The sequence below is a fragment of the Setaria viridis genome, chromosome 9, assembly GCF_005286985.2.
Source record: "Setaria viridis chromosome 9, Setaria_viridis_v4.0, whole genome shotgun sequence".
NCBI lineage: Eukaryota > Viridiplantae > Streptophyta > Magnoliopsida > Poales > Poaceae > Setaria > Setaria viridis.
This window is the reverse complement of record NC_048271.2, coordinates 27,077,402-27,099,151: the sequence shown is the minus strand read 5'-3', so window position 1 is coordinate 27,099,151 and position 21,750 is coordinate 27,077,402. Positions and strand designations below refer to the sequence as shown.

Here is a 21,750-nt window from a genome sequence, read left to right as displayed (position 1 = left end):
CAAAAACGATACAAAACGGGTGCATTTCGGCAACCGAATGCACTATTGCCGGGTAGCGACACTCGGGTGGATTTTTTCGCAACGAACGCATGCAATCTTCCTAATTATACCCTAGAACATGTTTGGGAGTGTTTTTGAGCATTCGGTTCCGGAACGAAAAATGATGCAAAACGGGTGCAATTCGGCACCCGAATGCACTATTGCCGGGTAGCAACACTCGGGTGGATTTTTTCACAACAAACGCATGCAATCTTCCTAATTATACCCTAGAACATGTTTGGGAGTGTTTTTGAGCATTCGGTTCCGGAACGAAAAATGATGCAAAACGGGTGCATTTCGGCACCCGAATGCACTATTGCCGGGTAGCGAGACTCGGGCGGATTTTTTCGCAACGAACGCATGCAATCTTCCTAATTATACCCTAGAACATGTTTAGGAGTGTTTTTGAGCATTCGGTTCCGGAACGAAAAACGAGGCAAATCGGGTGCATTTCGGCACCCGAATGCACTTTTTCCGTGTAGCGAAACTCGGGTGGATTTTTTCGCAACGAACGCATGCAATCTTCCTAATTATACCCTAGAACATGTTTGGGAGTCTTTTTGAGCATTCGGTTCCGGAACGAAAAACGATGCAAAACGGGTGCATTTCGGCACCCGAATGCACTTTTTCCGTGTAGCGAAACTCGGGTGGATTTTTTCGCAACGAACGCATGCAATCTTCATAATTATACCCTAGAACATGTTTGGGAGTGTTTTTGAGCAACGGTTCCAGAACGAAAAACGATACAAAACAGGTGCAATTCGGCACCCGAATGCACTATTTCCGGGTAGCGAAACTCGGGTGCATTTTTTCGCAACGAATGCATGCAATCTTCCTAATTAGACCCTAGAACATGTTTTGGAGTGTTTTTGAGCATTCGGTTCCGGCACGAAAAACGATACAAAACGGGTGCATTTCAGCAACCGAATGCACTATTTCCGGGTAGCGAAACTCGGGTAGATTTTTTCGCAACGAACGCATGCAATCTTCATAATTAGACCCTAGAACATGTTTCGGAGTGTTTTTGAGCATTCGATTCCGGAACAAAAAATGATGCAAAATGGGTGCATTTCGGCACCCGAATGCACTATTTCCGGGTAGCGAAATTCAGGTGGATTTTTTTCGCAACGAACGCATCCAATCTACGTAATTAGACCCTAGAACATGTTTGGGAGTGTTTTTGAGCATTCGGTTCTAGCATGAAAAATGATGCAAAACGGCTGCATTTCGGCACCCGAATGCACTATTTCCGGGTAGCGAAACTCAGGTGGATTTTTTCGCAACAAACATATGCAATCTTCCTAATTATACCCTAGAACATGTTTGGCAGTCTTTTTGAGCATTCGGTTATGGCACGAAAAACGATGCAAAACGGGTGCATTTCAGCACCCGAATGCACTATTTCCTCGTAGCGAAACTCGGGTGGATTTTTTCGCAACGAACGCATGCAATCTTCCAAATTATACCCTAGAACATGTTTGGGAGTGTTTTTGAGCATTCGGTTCCGGAACGAAAAATGATGCAAAACGGGTGCATTTCGGCACCCGAATGCACTATTGCCGGGTAGCGAAACTCGGGTGGATTTTTTCGCAATGAATGCATGCAATCTTCCTAATTATACCCTAGAACATGTTTGGGAGTGTTTTTGAGCATTCGGTTCCGGAACGAAAAACGATGCAAAACGGGTGCATTTCGGCACCCGAATGCACTTTTTCCGTGTAGCGAAACTCGAGTGGATTTTTTCGCAACGAACGCATGCAATCTTCATAATTATACCCTAGAACATGTTTGGGAGTGTTTTTGAGCAACGGTTCCAGAACGAAAAACGATACAAAACAGGTGCAATTCGGCACCCGAATGCACTATTTCCGGGTAGCGAAACTCGGGTGGATTTTTTCGCAACGAATGCATGCAATCTTCCTAATTAGACCATAGAACATGTTTTGGAGTGTTTTTGAGCAACGGTTCCAGAACAAAAACGATACAAAACGGGTGCATTTCGGCAACCGAATGCACTATTGCCGGGTAGCGACACTCGGGTGGATTTTTTCGCAACGAACGCATGCAATCTTCCTAATTATACCCTAGAACATGTTTGGGAGTGTTTTTGAGCATTCGGTTCCGGAACGAAAAATGATGCAAAACGGGTGCAATTCGGCACCCGAATGCACTATTGCCGGGTAGCAACACTCGGGTGGATTTTTTCACAACGAACGCATGCAATCTTCCTAATTATACCCTAGAACATGTTTGGGAGTGTTTTTGAGCATTCGGTTCCGGAACGAAAAATGATGCAAAACGGGTGCATTTCGGCACCCGAATGCACTATTGCCGGGTAGCGAGACTCGGGCGGATTTTTTTGCAACGAACGCATGCAATCTTCCTAATTATACCCTAGAACATGTTTAGGAGTGTTTTTGAGCATTCGGTTCCGGAACGAAAAACGAGGCAAATCGGGTGCATTTCGGCACCCGAATGCACTTTTTCCGTGTAGCGAAACTCGGGTGGATTTTTTCGTAACGAATGCATGCAATCTTCCTAATTATACCCTAGAACATGTTTGGGAGTCTTTTTGAGCATTCGGTTCCGGAACGAAAATCGATGCAAAACGGGTGCATTTCGGCACCCGAATGCACTTTTTCCGTGTAGCGAAACTCGGGTGGATTTTTTCGCAACGAACGCATGCAATCTTCATAATTATACCCTAGAACATGTTTGGGAGTGTTTTTGAGCAACGGTTCCAGAACGAAAAACGATACAAAACAGGTGCAATTCGGCACCCGAATGCACTATTTCCGGGTAGCGAAACTCGGGTGCATTTTTTCGCAACGAATGCATGCAATCTTCCTAATTAGACCCTAGAACATGTTTTGGAGTGTTTTTGAGCATTCGGTTCCGGCACGAAAAATGATGCAAAACGGGTGCATTTCAGCAACCGAATGCACTATTTCCGGGTAGCGAAACTCGGGTAGATTTTTTCGCAACGAACGCATGCAATCTTCATAATTAGACCCTAGAACATGTTTCGGAGTGTTTTTGAGCATTCGATTCCGGAACAAAAAATGATGCAAAATGGGTGCATTTCGGCACCCGAATGCACTATTTCCGGGTAGCGAAATTCAGGTGGATTTTTTTCGCAACGAACGCATCCAATCTACGTAATTAGACCCTAGAACATGTTTGGGAGTGTTTTTGAGCATTCGGTTCTAGCATGAAAAATGATGCAAAACGGCTGCATTTCGGCACCCGAATGCACTATTTCCGGGTAGCGAAACTCGGGTGGATTTTTTCGCAACGAACGTATGCAATCTTCCTAATTATACCCTAGAACATGTTTGGGAGTCTTTTTGAGCATTCGGTTATGGCACGAAAAACGATGCAAAACGGGTGCATTTCAGCACCCGAATGCACTATTTCCTCGTAGCGAAACTCGGGTGGATTTTTTCGCAACGAACGCATGCAATCTTCCTAATTATACACTAGAACATGTTTGGGAGTGTTTTTGAGCATTCGGTTCCAGCACGAAAAACGATGCAAAACGGGTGCATTTCGGCACCAGAATGCACTATTTCTGGGTAGCGAAACTCAGGTGGATTTTTTCGCAACGAACGCATGCAATCTTCATAATTATACCCTAGAACATGTTTGGGAGTGTTTTTGAGTAGTCGGTTCCGGAACGAAAAATGATGCAAAACGGGTGCATTTCGGCACCCGAATGCACTATTTCCGGGTAGCGAAACTCGGGTGGATTTTTTCGCAACGAACGCATGCAATCTTCCTAATTAGACACTAGAACATGTTTGGGAGTGTTTTTGACCATTCGGCTTCGGCACGAAAAATGATGCAAAACGGGTGCATTTCGGCACCCGAATGCACTATTTCCGGGTAGCGAAACTCGGGTGGATTTTTTCGCAACGAACGCATGCAATCTTCATAATTATTCCCTAGAACATGTTTGGGAGTGTTTTTGAGCATTAGGTTCCGGAACGAAAAATGATGCAAAACGGGTGCATTTCGGCACCCGAATGCACTATTTCCGGGTAGCGAAACTCGGGTGGATTTTTTCGCAACGAAACGCATGCAAATCTTCATAATTATACCCTAGAACATGTTTGGGAGTGTTTTTGAGCATTCGGTTCCGAAACGAAAAATGATGCAAAACAGGTGGATTTTTTCGCAACGAACGCATGCAATCTTCCTAATTATACACTAGAACGTGTTTGGGAGTGTTTTTTAGCATTCAGTTTCAGCACGAAAAACGATGCGAAACGGGTGCATTTCGGCACCCGAATGCTGATGAGGACACCACGAGTACATCTACACCAGCAGCACCTCAGGCGCCTCCAGTTGCTCCTCCACCTTAGGCGCCTACAGTTGATCATCCAGTTGGGCCAATCACTCGGGCCCGTGCGAGAGAATTAAACTTCATCGTGCTGTTAAGGAACGAAGGCCCAGCGGAATAAGAAGATGGCCCAACAGGGCAGCCCAGGTGGGGTGCCTAGGGTTGGGAGCCGCGGCCCTCCCCCTGGTCGCGCGCGCCCCCCCTCCTGCTGTGGCGCCTCCTCCGGACTCCAGGGGCTGCGCCCCCTTTATTTAGTCGGAGTCCCTTTTGTTTACAACTTGAGTTTTGTTTTACATCTAGCTTTAGCTACTCTCGAACACGCGCAAATACGCGATGTCCTTGTGTGATTCAAAACTCCACCTTCGAGTGATATTTAGATTGCTCGCCTCTTTTTCTTGTTCGTTCTTCGATTGCGGACAGGAATCGATCTTCGTGATCAGGCTGATCTTGCGCTGGCAAGGTTGGTAACCACAGGAAGTTGGTTCAGCGATTGCATTGGCGCTTCGGGTTCGCTCGTCGTAGTCGGATCGTGAGGGTCTACTTCCACCAAGTCGAATTTATCTCCACTCACCGAAAGATCGGGCACTCCGACTCTATCAAGCTATACAATGTCAAACAAAAATTATGACTTCATATTTCCTTTTCATAGTTTCAGTTTCAGCAATAATAGTGATTGCACATCACCAGTATTTTGTACAAATACTCTTTTATACACCTTCACCTAATCCTTTGAGGCCTGAACTATTATATCAGGTTGGTAGTGATTCTGGAGGATGGAGTGAGACATACTGCTTCATATCACGTGACACTGAGGCTGATGAGACCATTGCATTCCTCTTTGGTGAATTGGGCACTTATGTTCCTTACAACACCTACTGTCGAACATCGCTTGAAAGTTTATCAATAGTGAAATGGATCCTCCGTGACCTTGAAGCCCTTGGCGACAAACTTGCAGTCATTTCACATATTGGTGACATCAGCTATGCGGAGGGTTATGCATGGTTATGGGATCATTTCTTCGAACAGATCGAATCTATTGCTGCCAATACTCCATACTCCATACCATGTATGCATTGGCAATCATGAGTATGACTGGCCTTCCCAACCTTGGAAACCCTCTTGGGCTACAAATATCTATAATGGCAAGGATGGTGGAGGCAAATGCGGAATACCATATAGCATCAAGTTCAGAATGCCTGGCAATTCTTCTTTCCATACTGGCACTAGGGCTCCTGTGATAAGGACATCACCCTCAACGATACATCCACACCGACACAAGTACCAGTTTTTGGTCCTATTACTCACACCCGTGCTCGTCAACTTAATCATCAAGTAAGTTCACTCTTGAGTTCCTGTCCATCATATTTAGACCATGGAGATGCGTGCACTCTTATTTTGGTTAGGAACTAGGGAGAAGACCGAAAGGGAAAAGGATTCGCGCAGGCTGGATTTGGACTGCAGGACAACACCAACTTGTGATGGTCACCACGGTCGCATACGGACTCGGATTGGGGCATTGAAGTACTTCATGGAATTCTCATGAAATCTATTTTTATTCTGAGGCAGTCGCAATGACCGAATTACTACCGAGAGGTTTTCTGTCCAAAGGGTGCTGCGATCCTTTATTTTGGCCCAATGGGCCGTGTATCAAGTTGGGTCCATTAGGGATGCATCCTAGGTTGGAGCACGACCCCAACACCCTGGTGGTCATCCTCCCACCTTCATATACCTATTAGCCGCCACCAAGAACAGTTAGGTTTTGTTTATATTAAGTTTACCTTTTGCTACTTGCTTGTAAGCACGCGTGCTGGATCAGCTGCTCGTATTCTTGTCTTCGGAACCCCGTCATTATTAAGATTGAGTTTGAAACCTTCATCTTCATCTAGTAAATTCAGTACTTGTTATACTTGTTTTTGCTAGTTCTTCAATTGCTTGTAGGACGAGTGCCCTAGTGGCCGGGTGACGCGCTCCATGAGATCACGGCAGCCATTGGAGGTGGTGTATCGGTTGCTAAGGTGCAGCGTTCTCGGAAGGCTGTAGTCGGGCCGTGAACGTCATCTCCATCCACCAATCGAGTTATCCCACACCCTCTTATCGAAAGATCGGGAATCAACCCTAGCGGGTTCCTATCATCCTGAAACCTGGAATCTCTACTACTCCTTTGATGCAGGTGGTGTTCATTTTGTCTAAACTGATTTCGCTTAAGGCAGTGACCAATACAATTTCATAAAGGCTGACCTTGAGCATGTCAACCGGAGTCGAACACCTCGTGTTCCAGGGTCACTAGCCAATGCACACCTCAAGCAACAAGACCAAGGACACTGCTCACAGGGAGCAGATGATTCAGCACCTCGAACCACTCTTTGTGAAACACAACGTGACATTTGCACTGTGGGGGCACATCCACAGGTATGAGAGGTTCTGCCCCATGAAAAACTACCAATGACTAAAGACCTCATCGAGCTTTGTGTACCCTGGTGCTCCTGCACATGTTGTGGTCAGGATGGCTGGTTAGGACTACCAGCCAAGCTGGGAACCGAGACCACACCCCAAGGTCCCCATATTCCCTCAATGCTTGCACTGCTGCTTGGTTTCGTTGCTGGATTTGGTGTTAGAAAGAAATAGTACTCTGCAAGATGGACTCCTGTCCAAAATGAGGAATCCTAGTTACTTCAACCTTACTCCTTATTGTCAGTAATTACTCTTTCTTTTCCACAGTAACATATTTAGAGGACTTCACAAAGCTATTCTGCGATGCACCAACGTTTGTCTTTGATGATGCACCATGTATCTGAGAGGGAACTTGGAAGCAAAGTTCCATTTCGGCCTTTCTAACTCTATAATTAAATTTATGATCATTTGGGTGAGAGGACATTTACACTGATGACCTATTTGATGTTATCTAATTTTGGATTCTCACTAAATTTAGAGTTTGAATTTAAATAGAATTTGAACTAATTAAGAATTTTATCAATGGAAGGAGGAAAAAACATAAAAAGAATAACATAAAAAGAAGGAAATGTGCAGCTCTGGGCTTTGGGCCACTCAAAGCTATAGCCTAGTCTTTTCCCATTGGAAGAGGATGAAGCCAATACTCTTTCTAGTATCTAAAAGAAAAAAGTCCCCTAATTGTTGTTGTTGCCCGGGTTTAGTCCCTCATGTGTAAAATCGGGTGCTCGCAGTCCTTCAACTTCCAAACCCGTTTGTTTTTTACCCTTCGCTGGTTTTAAGTGTAGTTTTGTATGATGTGGCAGTAGGCCCCACATGTCAGGTGGTTTTCTTCTTCCTCTCTCTTCCTCCTACCTCCCTCCTTTTTCTTCTCCCTCTCTCCCCATGAGTGGCTCACTCTCCGAGGTCGCCATCGCTCTCGGTCGCTGCTAAAGCCAGCCGCCCACAGCCAAGTCTTGGCCCGTGCCGTGGGGCCCACATCTGCACCTAGGCATGCCGGTCCTGCCTTGCGCTGGTTGAGAGGGAGAAGGAAGAGAGAGGGAGGGAGGAGGAAAAGAGGGGGAGGAGAAGAAAGCCATCTGCTTATGTGGGGCCACCATCACCTGAGGCCCACGTCACATAATGTAAAACCACCATCAAAACCACTGAGACGATGAAAAATAAACGGATCTAGAAGTTCATGGATTGCGAATACCCGATTTTACACGTGAGAGACCAAATCCAGATTAGTTCGGTATGCCGAAAGTATTTTTTGTCCTTTGGAAAAGGATGTTTGGTAGGACCCGGTGACGAAGCACTCAGGGCGCGTTTGGTAGCCTGTATGAGAGCTGGGTCAGGCCGCTCGGATGCATGAGCTCCTGTTTGGTTGGCTGGACGGATCGTTAGGCCAGGCTCGCATGCTACTCAAAACATGAAAGATGCTGCATCTAGAGATACGCCAGAATTGGTCGCATCTGGTGAGCCAGGCTCGCGCTGTGCAAGATTAGCATAGCTAATGACATTATTAGCACATAATTAGTGAATATTAAGTGATTTCAAATCAAATTAAGATGGGATTAGGTAAATTAAAATTTATTATAACATAATACCATAAGTAATTAACATTTTAGTATTTATTTTGACATATTTGTGCTACATGATTTGTACTCATGCGGGCAACTAAACAACTTCTCTTCCAAACCAGGCTACATGCATACAAGGAACCAAACATAAGAGCCTGCATGCGATCAGCCTGGCTGAGATGAGCCAGGCCCACGGTGCAACCGACCAAACAGACCCTCACTTCATAGAGCCCGAACATGGGCCTTGTACAGTCGAATGGCCTGCCCATCATTGCGGCCCACTTGCACACCAGAGCCGGTTGGCCGAAGGTCGTCTACTCTGTCCCCGACTCCCCGCCGACCGCCGTGACCGAGGAATTGGAGGGACGCCGCCGCGAGTTGGTCTCGGTAGTCGGTACGACGGTACCACAGCCTTGACGCCGCTGGCTTTCATACGTGAGGGGAGGTCGGCCTTCAGTCTCCCGTTCGCCTCCTCGACCCGCGCTGTCCACCTAGCCAAGGCCATTCCAGCCCGGAGAATAGGGCAGGTCGGATGCCTCGCACGGTGTCCAGGTCGCCTCCGCCCTTCCGCCGGCGGCGCTCCCCTTCTCCGCGGTACACCAGCCGGAGAAACCGACGAGATCGCAGCCGCTCCCCCTACTCCTCCCGGTACTCGCCCCCATACCCCCTGCTTTTCTGTCTCTCTCTAGGTTTCCTTTTTATCAGAGCTTAGATTGAATTCTTCTTCCTTCTTCGATGTTTTGTCCTCTGCCACCGAATTAATTTGTCTATTAATTGTGCGTATCTTCTTGGAGGTGGTGTTGTGCTGGAGACATGAATCATTTGTCGATGTTGCATCTCTGGTTGGACACCAGGCGCTCTCTGCATGACTTCATTGATATTTTTTGCTTAGCGCAGATTTGCTGGCCTTAGAATGCGCCGGGAAATTAGTCCAAGATTTGTGAACGGGAATCTTTTGTTTTTTTCTCTGTGGATCTTATTGATGGGACAAATAAGACAAACAGAATCCGAGCATTAGATTTGAATTTAAGAAAAGCACCTAAAGTCAGAGATACATGTAAAAAGACAAAAAAATAAAGAAGGAATAGATTATGTTTGTGTACCGTTTGACATATTCATAGATACCTGTCAGTGCTTATGCCCAATCTTGTTGAATCTGAGGCAGACATTTCATGCTTATTACATCTCTTTACCATACAAAAAAAAAATGTCTAGGACCTAAATACCATATCTAGGACCTGATGTCTATGTTGATCAAGTTCACACAAACACTGGCTGAAAAATAAAAATGTTGCAGTCAGTGACATATGGCTAAAAAACCTGGGTGTAGTAAACAAGAAGCATTGTAAGGTAAACTAGAACATGACTAACACTGGATGAAAAACCTATCTAGTTACAACTATCATATCATTATGCCAATACCTGCAGTGTCTAAACTATAAAGATGAGCTTTAAGTTTTAGAAAATAAAGATAAGGATGAAGCTACATGAATTTGCAAGTATATAATCCTGTTGGGTTGGCCGTTGTCATGCTTGAAATTGATGGCAGGCCATGATAAACGTCTCTAAAGTCTGAATCCTTCCTCTTGTTTTTCTTTCGAACCATGGAGCTTTTCTTCTGATTACAAGATCTGGGTCTCTGCTTACAACTTTACAAGAGCTTTGTGGTGGTTGTCTTAACGATTGTCCTTATTATTTTCTAAGTATCTTCTAATGGTAGTTTTCCAACATGGCTTTCTTGTAAGATAGCGTTGCATAGGCTAGTTAATTCGCTTAATGTAGTTATGCTACTTGTTTGGAAATGGTATTTGACTATCCATAGATGATTGCGTGTTACACGTATTGTGGAGGAAAAGAACATATACATTGCTCTGTTTGTAACCTTGGTGCCGCACTGCTACTGCTACAGCTACCGCTTATTTATACTGCTAGCATATCACAATGACTCCAGTAAATGAACCTAAGATTGAAAAAAAAAGTATTGCAACAAAATGTCTAAGACTAAAATCATCAAACGGAATTTGGTACGGACAGGAATCAGTATAGATAGATTCATCGTGGGAGAGCTAATTTAATTCAAAAACAGGGAGCCTATGTCAATTCAAGTAGCACAATAGGATTGACTTGTTCAGTGAAAGCCAAGCAACAGGAGAACGGATGGTACCTGGACATCACGGTGACGCCAGTATCAAGGTTGCTGATGTGCAGCTTCGTCCCCAACTTAAGCAAATAAAGGAGGCTGGAAGCATGGAGAGCATCCTTGCGAGGCCCTTGAAGGAGAGCCACTGCCAGTCTGCCACCACGCTGATCCACCCATCTTAGCCACCATTGAACAAAGGCTCGTGCAAATGGGATCTGAGGCAGGGGGAGGAGGGATCTTGGGGAGAAAAGATAAGAGGGAATCACCTCTGCTGCACCCTTTGTCCTTCTCCGCCGAAGATAAGGGCCACGCCTGCCGCAGGTTGGTGCGACGCCTAGATCCATGGCGGGTAGCAGAGTCCGATGAGCAACATGACCGCCCTCATTCACCGCTTTCCTTTCGCGTCTGCGTCCTTCGCCATGCCACATCTAGAAGCGCCCAACGCCGCCACCACCCCTCGTGCCAGGGATGGGGCCGTCGCTGCGCCTGCTTTGGTGGAGGGAGAAGCTGGAAGGCGACAACATGGTGGAGGGCGAGCGCGGTGGAACGCTGGTAGGTGTGTTGCGCGGGGCTTGACGGGCTCGCCGTCATCTCGCTGCCGAAGTCGCCCAGCAGCCTCGGTGGCGTTCGGGAGGAGGAGCGGCACTCGGCGTTGCTGGGGGGAAGCGGGAGAGGGAGCTGTGATGGCACGGCGGTCGGGGGAGTGTCGTTGCGTTGGGCCGGGTTGGAAGTAGGAATGGGACCTCGGTCAATGGAGGGTGCGACGGGGAGGCGGTCAATGGAGGGTGCGACGGGGAGGCGGGTAGAAACACGCGTGGTGAGAAAAAAATGACCTTTTTGGAAAACATCCCCCAACTTGCAATTTCTATGGGTATGCAACCCATCCCACCTAGGGATGGCAGTTTTACCCAATGGGTAAGGGTACGGGTATGGATTTTTACCCGCGGGTAAGGGTACGGGTATGTAATTCTACCAGCAGCCTCGGTGACGTTCGGGAGGAGGAGCGGCGCTCGGCGGTTGCTGGGGGGAGCGGGAGAGGGAGCTGTGATGGCACGGCGGTCGGGGGAGCGCCGGTGCACCGGGCCGGGTCGGAAGCAGGAATGGGGCCTCGGTCAGCGAAGGGTGCAACGGGGAGGCGGGTAGAAACACGCGTGGTGAGAAAAAAACGACCTTTTTGGCAAAAACATCCCCCAACTTGCAATTTTGTGGGTCTGCACTCCATCCCACCTAGGGATGGAAGTTTTACCCAATGGGTAAGGGTACGGGTATGGAATTTTACCCGCGGGTAAGGGTATGGGTATGTAATTCTACCCGCGGGTAAGAGTACGGGTATGGAATTTTACCCGTGGGTACCCAATAGGTACCCGGATTAAAGAAGCCCATACAAACATTTGGCCCAAGCCCATACAAACCCTAGCACACCACCGATTACCCAAGTCCTAACCTTTTTTTGGTCTTAGGATGATGTTGAGTTTGACATCATTGGTCCATGACTCGCAAGTCGCAAGATGGACAGTATTCGCTTGTGTTGCTGCCTTGCTGGACAGTATTTGATCTTATGTTGTAATTTCTTATTTGGCTTGTGTGGCAATTTGGGACTTATGCATGTGTGACAGTTTGAGAGTTGAAAATTTGAGACTTATGTATGTCAGTATGTGTGTGATTGTGAAGTTTGAGACTTATTTAGCTATCAAATTATTGTTGTACTCTTTGGATATGAACTCATTGACACGTTTGTGTTCAATACCTGGCGGGTACCCCGATACCTGGCTTGCACAGGCATGGGTAAGGATTTTTACCCGTTACCTTTGGCGGGTACGGGTATAATAGAGATAGGTGGGTATGCTAACATGTGGGTAAATGCTTTACCCGTACCCTACCCTACCCGTTGCCATCCCTAATCCCACCCTCCTTCACCCCTACAGGTGGGTCCAACGTGAGAGGTATGGTGGGCCTAAATTAGGTGAAAACGTTTTCAATTGTTTTCGTTTGTTTTAGTATAGATATGATGGTTACTAAATGGGCTTTACTTCTAACTTATCAGTAACAGCTTGTTAAAATGTTAAGTTTGAAGAGAATAGATGATTATCTATACATATATAACCGCAAAGCAAAGGCTTTGTGTTGTTACAAGAGAAAGAGGTGAAAGATTAGTAAGGAAGCATTGTTTAGAAATATCTGGAACATCAATCCTACCTTAAGATTTCTTCAAAAATAACATCAGCAAATCCTTTTCGGCACAATCAAGCTGGGTAGGCATGAGATGAAACCCAACATGACCTGTAAGATATGTTCCTTCTTTTGGACTCTGGTTTGCAACATTTGGCCAAGTGAACCATATACATGAACCAAGGAAGTACCATGTCCAGGAAAATGTAATGAGAAATGACCACATTTCACAACACAGAATTAATGTATGATAAATATTGGAAATACAGAAACAACAGTTTTGTTTTCCTTGATGAAAATTTTGAAACAATTGGTGCAACACGACGGACCATTGTTTTGTATTGGAGGGAGTTCATGTGGTCAAGTGGTGACATTGACTGTTTTTGGTCTTCCACTTCTGTTTCACGCTAGTTAATTTTGATGTTATTTGCCAACCTTTTTGTTAAGTTTCTTGTCTGCCAATGCTTTATAATTATCATTGACCATGGGATCAACAATACAACTTAGAACATAGTTCATCTGTTCACTTTTATAAGGTGCAATACAAAATCATACCCATCAGCGAGTTTTTTTAAATATGATACCAATGATTTTGTGCACATAACTCACATTGGACCACTCCCTTCATGCTTACTATAACTAGTTATTTCGGTTTTCTACTGGCTGCTTTAACTATAACCCCAGCTCTATTTATTGGCTTGAACATGATACATCTTATTTGAAATGAATTGAATGTATAAGTCAGAAAATAAGAATCTTTCTTTTGGATTTCTGGTATTCTAGACTCTTTTCCATATTAATTATCAACTTTTCTTGGTCATTGAGATTCGTGGATGATTTAGACTATTATTTAGAAATAGGTCGTACCGTCAAAGCATGAACTTGGTCAGTCAAATTATGCCTTATAAAAATGAATGTGGGGAACAATCATTTATGGTCTCAACTCCCTGAACCAGAACAACTTTTTAATCTCAATGGATGTGTTTGACTATGCATTTTTCAGCATGCATGTTGATATGGCTAGCTGGGGTGTGATCTGAATACATTTTTTTATGGAGCCATGCTGGCACATCCACACTTCTACTTTTTGTTAAATATAATTTCCAAAACCTTATATGTTATTTCTGCTGTTACTTTTTCTGTTTTAAAGCTACATTTCTCCATTTTTTAGGCGAAAAACTCGGTCTCCTTCTCCACTATGGGATAGGAGCAACTCACCAACTCCGAGAAGGCATAGAAGCCCACCGTCTCCAAGGAGACACATAAGACGGAGAAGTCGGAGCACTACAAGTTCATTTGTAAATAACTCATGCAGTCCAAGTCGCGGATCAGAGCAAATAAATTTATCTGAAAAACACAAGATGGAAGTGGAAGAAAAGAAAAGGTACCCATCTTCTTCTCTTGGCACCTATGCGTCCACATTGCCGCATTTGCATGTCCCACTTTTGTCCCCCTCTTAATTTTTTATAGCCAAATCTTGACATATTAAGGACTAATTCTTCCATTTAACACTTAGTATTGCATGTCAAGCATTAGCCTCTGTACGATCTGCTGATAAGTTTGTTTTAATAACCCACATAATTTGAATAGATTTTGGTCATCAACCAAAGATCACCATAAATCGCCACTACTTGAGCATTACAACATAATATGTCCTGTACATGTAAACAAATAACGCAAGCCAGGACAGATGCTCAGAAAATTGTATACATGCTTCTCCAAAATCCCATATTTTGTTTAGATGGTTCCTTGCGTTCGAAGCCATTAGGACAGAATTGTGCCTTTACTCAAAAAATTATAGGTAACTATTCTCCAAATTCCATACTTCTCTAGTATGGTTGTTTATTTGCATATGTCATTGTCATGTACATGATCTCATTTCATTCGGTTTAAGGGTGCAATTTCCAAATTTGTACAAGAGTTCCTTGTGATAAATTTAAAGAATTGCTATGAAGTAGTATTTTAGTTTCTCGTTTGTATGACAAATTTTGACTGGCATATGTAGAGTACTAAACGATTGAGTAAACAAGAACGGAGAAACATTAGAATGAGGAAGAATGATCGATTAGAAAATAAAATTCTAATATTGTTAATAAACCAGTACTGTTAGTGATGGGTCGAGCCTGCCTCTAATACTTGAGCCCAACAAAAATACATGTTGTATCCTGCATGATTAGTATGTGTTGAGGTTAGTAATCTCGGTCGACAAGTGATGCTCCGCAGACTAGATCTCACAATCAACAAGTGATGTACTGCTAAGACAAGAACACGCAAGGGTTTATACAGGTTTGGGCCTCCTTGATCGTGAGTAATACCCTACGTCCCGTTTTTGTATTTGTATTGATCTGGATGCACAAGTGTCAAGCCTATTACAATGAGCACAAGATTGGCGAACACGCAGATGTAAAACCTAGAGCTCCTTTCCCCTGCATATGGTTCCCCTCTCCCTTTATATAGTAGCCAGGGCACCGCCTTTCTTCTTGGAGTCAGTTAGGGTTCCCTGTTGTATCATGGCAGGCTTCCTTGTAGATAGAGTCCAATCAGATTGCAATTTATCGAACCGGCTTGTGCAGTGAGTTATGTATTCCGATCCTTATCAGGACACAGCATTCTGGAGCCGTTCCTGGACATCTGCCTGCTTGTCCTGTGGAATGGAGATCTGGTATCCTGATACTGATCAGTGCCTACTTAGTGGCCACATGTAATTTTGTCAGGAAACTTACGCTCTCCATGTTTTGTTTTTTTAAACAATTATGGTTACTATTGTCATTGAATTCTTGTCATAAACTTTCTCTAGTCACATGCTTCAATAATTTGAACACATCTTATCAGCAATTACACAGTGTATATGCTGTTGGTCCTTTTGAACTCAGTAACCTTTCCTTGCTCAGTGGCCACACCATACTATAATCTTTTTTTTTCCTTGAACATGCAAGAAAGCTGTGTATCATTATATTAATAGAAGAAAGTGTCATATAGAGACCCAAACACACACAAACATACACCCACTAGAGCTTTATGATCCTAATCACCTTTTACAAAAACAAAGACGACCCGACCACTAGGGAAAACGGTTTAATCAACCCCTCTAGCAGTAAGCAAGGTGAGACCTTTAGCTTCTGCCACACTCCAAAACTGGGCTTCATGCCTAGCAAGAATCCGTGCCGTACCTATTGGAGTATAAGTGAATTGCCACCTTTCTCATAAGCTTAACCTTTTGGATTGAACTGGTTGGTGCATGCGTCTCAATATTGGTATCAGTGCTAGAGGTCTCGAGTTCGAATCCTGAAGGGCACGATTAAATAAAATAATTGCATCCCACTCCAATTTCCACGTATGTGACATAATGGAGCCTGCACTTGAAGGGGAGTGTTGGAGTATAAGTGAATTTCCCATGTTTCCTCATCAGCTTAAGCTTTTGGGTTGAACTGGTTGGTGCATGCAACTCAATAGTACCAATGCTGGGGGCAGCCCCATTAGAAACACAGTCATTGCGGTGTCTCCAAATGGTCCAGGCACCAAGGATGATGAGGGAGTTTAAGCCTTTCCGCGCATCACCACTAACAGAATTCTTCATCTTCACCCACCAGTCATATAAAGAATCAGTAGGCTGCGGTGCAAGGGCAAAGAGACCTGTATGCTGTAGAATAGAGTACCAGACTGTCTAGCAAACACACAACCAATAAGGAGTTGTTGGATGTTCTCATCTCCTTGGTGACATAAAGGGCATTGATCCGGGTGGGGGAGAACACATCGAGCCAGCCAATCCGCCGTCCAACAGCGGTTGTGAGCCACCAGCCACATGAAGAAATGGCACTTGGGGGGAGCCCATGATTTCCATATTCGTTCATATGGTCCAAAAAGAGTGGTACCCTGGGAAAGCGCATCGTAGGCGAACTCACCATACTATAATCAGGATAGTACTCAGCTTTGTATCTGGATTTCAATTTAAATGTTAGAATTATTAAACTCTATTCATAAAGTATTGATTATCAAAAAATATCGAATACAGTGCATCTTTTTTGGCATTTATAGTTTCAAATCTTGAGCAATATTGATGCCATAATTTCATTTGTTTCTGTAATATTGTAGTCAACATGAGGCAGGAACATTTGGCAATTAAATTGAACAGTGAGACATATTACATACTCCCTCCGTTCCAAATTGTAGGTTGTTTTAGCTTTTTTTGCTTCATAGATATTATTATGCATTAGATATAGTGTATGTCTAGGTGCATAATAATATCTATGAACCTAGAAAAGTTAAAACGACCTACAATTTGGAACGGAGGGAGTAAGTAATATAGTATCCATGCTGTATGGCTAAGCATAATTGTTTTACTAAATGTATCATTGCTCTTAGGAGCTTCATAAATCTAACGTACATGCCTTTGTTTCAAAATCTTACCACTAACAATACAACAAATAGAAACATTAGCATACATCACTAATGCAAAAGCTAAGGTTAGCATCTTCTAACTAAAATACTAAAACCAAATGCTAAGTTGCTCTGATTGCCTTTGTACTGCAAATTAGCCATCAAACCAAAATGTTGTTGATGAAGTGCCTAGGTATCCAGTAAACTATACTAATTAGTAAGCGCTATACCACTAGCCTCTCCTGTTGTTGTGGGGCTATATTGTCTGCTAGGTTGTAAACAATAACCAGCTGATTGAACGGTTGAACTGGTGTTAGATGGTCATTTTTTGGAAAAAAGAAAAAGAACCATTACCGGGAAGACCAGATAGATGTTCTTGGCCCAGTAAACAGGGTTTTGTTTAAAACACTGATCTAAATGCTTTCATAATTGTTTCTTAGAAGCATTTATCCTTTCGTAATTCAATGAACTTTCACACGTGCATCTGCAGCAGCTACAAAATGTAGAAGTGCATACGCCTAACTTAGGTATATGAACACCTATCTATAGATAATTCATTTCATATCAGTTTTCGGAATATGCATTATTTATAGGGATAGAGCTTTGTGCCTTCTTTAATCAAGCAAAGAGCATTAAAGGAAAGCCTCCTACCTCATAAAGTTTCTACCATGCTCATTGCTTCTCTTCTTTGTCTGGCTTTCCTCCCCCCTATCACGCATAACACTATTCTGCTTCATGTTGTCGCCATCCAACTTCTCTCTGGTAGATGTTTTTCCTATTGAAAACTCGGTTCACATGTTATGGTTCTACTTATCATACACGTTTTCATAGTTCTGGCCATCTGTTATGGTTTTGGCTACCCCCTTGGATATGGGGGCCTAGAGAGTGAGGGGGAGGTGTCCGGCAGCCATGGAGGGGGGCTGCGCAGGAGGCGGTGCAGGGAGAGAGGGAGAGAGAGCTTTAGGGTTTTACCCCTTAATTCTTTGCTTGATTCATTTGGTACATGGGGCCTCTATTATATAGAGGGGACACGACTTGGTTCTCAAGGAACTTTAACTTACTTGGCTTGCAAGCCATCCTATTATCTAGAATCTTCCTAATTCCTAACCTAAGTAGACGGGCGGCAGCCGGCGCGCTACAGTACCCGGGTACTGTTCACGCGGGTCCTTTTGGGCCAGTTCTGGCCCCCTTTGACTCAGCCGGCCTCGGGCCAGCCTTTTGCCCAACCGGCCCAGCTGGATCCTCCTGGTCCCTAACATCTCCCGCCAGATTTATTAGCAGTGTGTCCTCACGCTGCAGTGACACCCCTCGTTCGATTCCAAGTTGGGGGCCATGGGTGCTGCCCAAGGCGGCCAACACGCCTTTGGGGTTGATGTCATCGGGGCCGCCTTTTATTTTTAGAGCCATGCCATGGCTCTCTTGTTGAAGCTGAGGTGGGGGCATGGCTGCTGTCCCAGGTAACCCCATGGTGATGCTGAGCTAGGGTGGTGCCTTGGTGTCATCACGTCCATGTTGGTGAAGACCTACATGTGAGTAGCGGCATGGAGGTGTCCAGGTTGCTGGCGCTGCAACACGTTGCGGGGGCATTGTTGATGCCGAGGTAGGTGTTGGTGCCCGCGCGCTGATGGAGCTGGTGCTACATTGGTAATCGCCGAGGTGTTGAATGTCAACCTAGCAGGATGGCGAAGATGTCGACGATGTTGTGGTTCATTCCGTTGGTGTTGTAGACGACGTGAAGATCGTGGCCTACGTCGAGGGCAGCCTATAGTTGATGAGGTATTGGTGTTGATGTTGATGTTCCTGATGGTGACGGCGTGGTTCCTGCTGGTGGTGGCTTGCTGATTTGTAACCACTGTCGGTGTTGCTGTGTTGCTAGTTGATGTGTTAAGCGACTGGTCGAGCAATGCGCCCGTCATGAGGGTTGGGTGCTCATTGACTGCGGGGGAAGAGGGCAGTCAATCATCCCAACTTGGATGGCACATGACGCTGTTGTTGATGTAGCCCTGCCTGTGTGCGTCTCATGTTGTTGTTGGGGTAGTTTCGTGACACGTCACCATTGTTGACAAAGGTGTGGCCATGTCGTGATGCCTGGTAGTGCGCCTTCACTCGCCATTGTCGTTGAGGGTGCCGGGAAACTGCTATGTGGTTAACCACTTTAGATTTTTGAGGTTTATGATTCAAGTGGTTGCCAACCTGAGGATGTCTTGTAGGAGGTCGTTGTCTCATAGGCATCCGTGGTTGTTGTACGTAGACACTCCACTGTTGTTGATGTTGATGCGGTGCCTTGCCTCCTTGGGAAGATGACCAACCGGGAAGCCTTCTTGTTGAGGGAGAAGGTTGCTGAGCGAAGACCGGAGGCCGTTGTTGAGGATGTACAGGAGGCAGGCCAAGAATCCACCCAGCGACTTTTGGTGGAGGAGGTCGAGTTGGCCATCTTTACCTCATCACTGGGCATGAGGTAGGGGCGCATGCTTCTCGTTTGTGAGTCACCGAAGGAGGAAGGAGTCGGCAATGTGGTCGTGGAAGCCGTCGTCCTAGGGCCCTTTGCCCAAGGCGTGTTCTCTTGGATAGCCACTGGGGGCGCTCCCGAGGTCGTTGTTGTTGATGATGCGCCGTTGGAGGGTGAGGTGCTTGCTGATGGAAAAACAACCCCATGTTCAGGAGGAACACGCTGAGTTATTTTCCCGTTGGAGTCCTCCGTAGATGCCTCTGAGAGATTGAGGCGTGAGGGCACTTTTAGGTGGTCTGTGCTCGCCTGAATTGTAGGGCCGTCTGCCCTATGTGTTATCGCGCCTGTACAGGTTGGTGAAGAGGTAGGTGTGTGTTGCTGAGTCAGAATTGTTCCCATGTCAGGAGCCATGGTCACAACCGATGTTGCTGGTGGTTGTCGCATCGCCGAGTTATTCGAGGAGGACGAGGTCGATGTAGTCGGTGTAGATCGACTTGTTGTAGATCAAAAGTAGACAGGCGGCCGGCGTGCTACAGTACCCGTACTGTTCACGCGGGTCCTTTTGGGCCAGTTCTGGGCCCCCTTGGCTCAGCCGGTCTCGGGCCAGCCTTTGGCCCAACCGGCCCAGCTGGGTCCTCCAGGTCCCTAACACCATCACTAGCTTCAAATAGATTATGTTTGCTTATTTCAGCTGTCAATATTGTTGCACATTTGTTTAGAATTGTATGGCTGGCATAATGCAATATGAAGTCAGCTACTTCCATGTGGTAGCACTATGCTATCAGTTTTTATATGCAGTTAGTGATATTGATTGTAGAATGTAACAATCAGTCCCTTGTATAACATGGTATTAATTTCTAGGCGTCATAAAGAAGCTGAATTTAAGTTATTGGAAGAGGAGCTTGCTAGAAGAGTCGAAGAAGCTATAAGGAAAAATGTCGAGGAACGTCTGAACTCTGACGAGGTGAAACTTGACATAAAACGCCGAATTGAGGAGGGTATTAGAAAGTTATTTGATGAGGTTGATGCTCAGCTACAAAAAGAAAAAGAAGCAGCTCTTTATGAAGCCAGGCAGAAAGCAGTAAGTGTCACACATCCATATCATTTTTCATAAGAACACCATTAGATTTTTTTTTTAACTGAAAGAACTAGTGAATTGTTGAAACTGAAATATCCAGCACAAATATATTAACCTTGGTCCTGAACCATATAGGATTTTCTGGAGACTGGTGAACCTTTTTTGCTTGGAGCAACAGGGTGTTTTTACTAGTTCGACTCATACTGATTCAATGTCGTCATTATTCCTGCTTTAACCAAAGGATGTAGAACTATCAATGTATAAAGAATAATTGCCCCTCAGAGTGTAGTCAATGTCTTAAAGGTGATTTTAACCATTTGTCTTTCTTGAGGCATTTATAAATTCGTTTTTCATTCATTCTAGTTCAAAGAACCACGCAAATCATCAATCCCTCTATTCAAATTTTATTTCAATTGAACTTCACAGGAGCAAGAAAGAAGAGAGAGAGAGGAGCTGGATAGAATGCTTGAAGAGAACAGGCGTAAAGTGGAGGCGGCTCAAAGAAAAGAAGCTCTTGAGCAGCAGCAGAAAGAGTTGGAGCGATATTTGGAGCTGGAAAGGATACAAAAGCAAAGAGAAGAAGCTTTACGCAGAAAGAAAATGGAGGAGGAAGAAGAGAGAGCTAATGAGCTGAGATTACTAGGAAAGAGCCGACGTTGACCTGGTGCCATCATCTTAGGTCAAAACCGACTTTGGTGGCTGATTATGTCAAAACTCAAATTCAATGGCAACTTAGGTCGTGTTCAATAATTCCTTAGGTTGTGACTAGAGTGGGACATAATCTTTTTTCTAATGGTGTACTGTGTTTGCTATATGTTGGATTGGTATTTCTGAGAAACTGATTTTTCTTATGAAAATGTGATAGTGGTTGCCCATTTATGATGGATCCAATTATCACCAGAACCGGATAAATTTTTACCTCCCAACTATCAAAATCATTCATATTTGACCATTCAGCTTGTTTCGATGCTGGTTTGGAGCTAAGGTAGCGCTAGTTTTATGGTTTCATCATGTAGGATGTCCTCCCTTTTCCCTCTCCCTCGACTTCATCACCTCTGTCATTGTCTGCATGCACGTCGAGCTCGACCCCACTCGCCGATCGACTTCAATGCCTTCTTCACTGCCCTCGCACTACATGGTTCTCAT

The 21,750-nt window shown here is 44.8% G+C and overlaps 1 protein-coding gene and 1 pseudogene across 1 annotated transcript; both read left to right on the top strand.

Moving 5' to 3' along the window:
• The window catches only part of LOC140221161 (probable inactive purple acid phosphatase 2), a 119,937-nt pseudogene extending 112,858 nt beyond the window's left edge, over positions 1-7,079 (top strand).
• Positions 7,080-8,658: 1,579 nt separating this feature from the next.
• LOC117838481 (uncharacterized) lies at positions 8,659-21,483 on the top strand. The gene is made up of 4 exons (XM_034718524.2): positions 8,659-9,039; positions 13,872-14,084; positions 20,388-20,607; positions 21,031-21,483. Exons 1-4 carry the CDS (start codon positions 8,924-8,926, stop codon positions 21,262-21,264), a joined length of 783 nt encoding a protein of 260 aa, XP_034574415.1. The 5' UTR covers positions 8,659-8,923; the 3' UTR covers positions 21,265-21,483.
• The last annotated feature ends 267 nt before the right edge of the window (positions 21,484-21,750 follow it).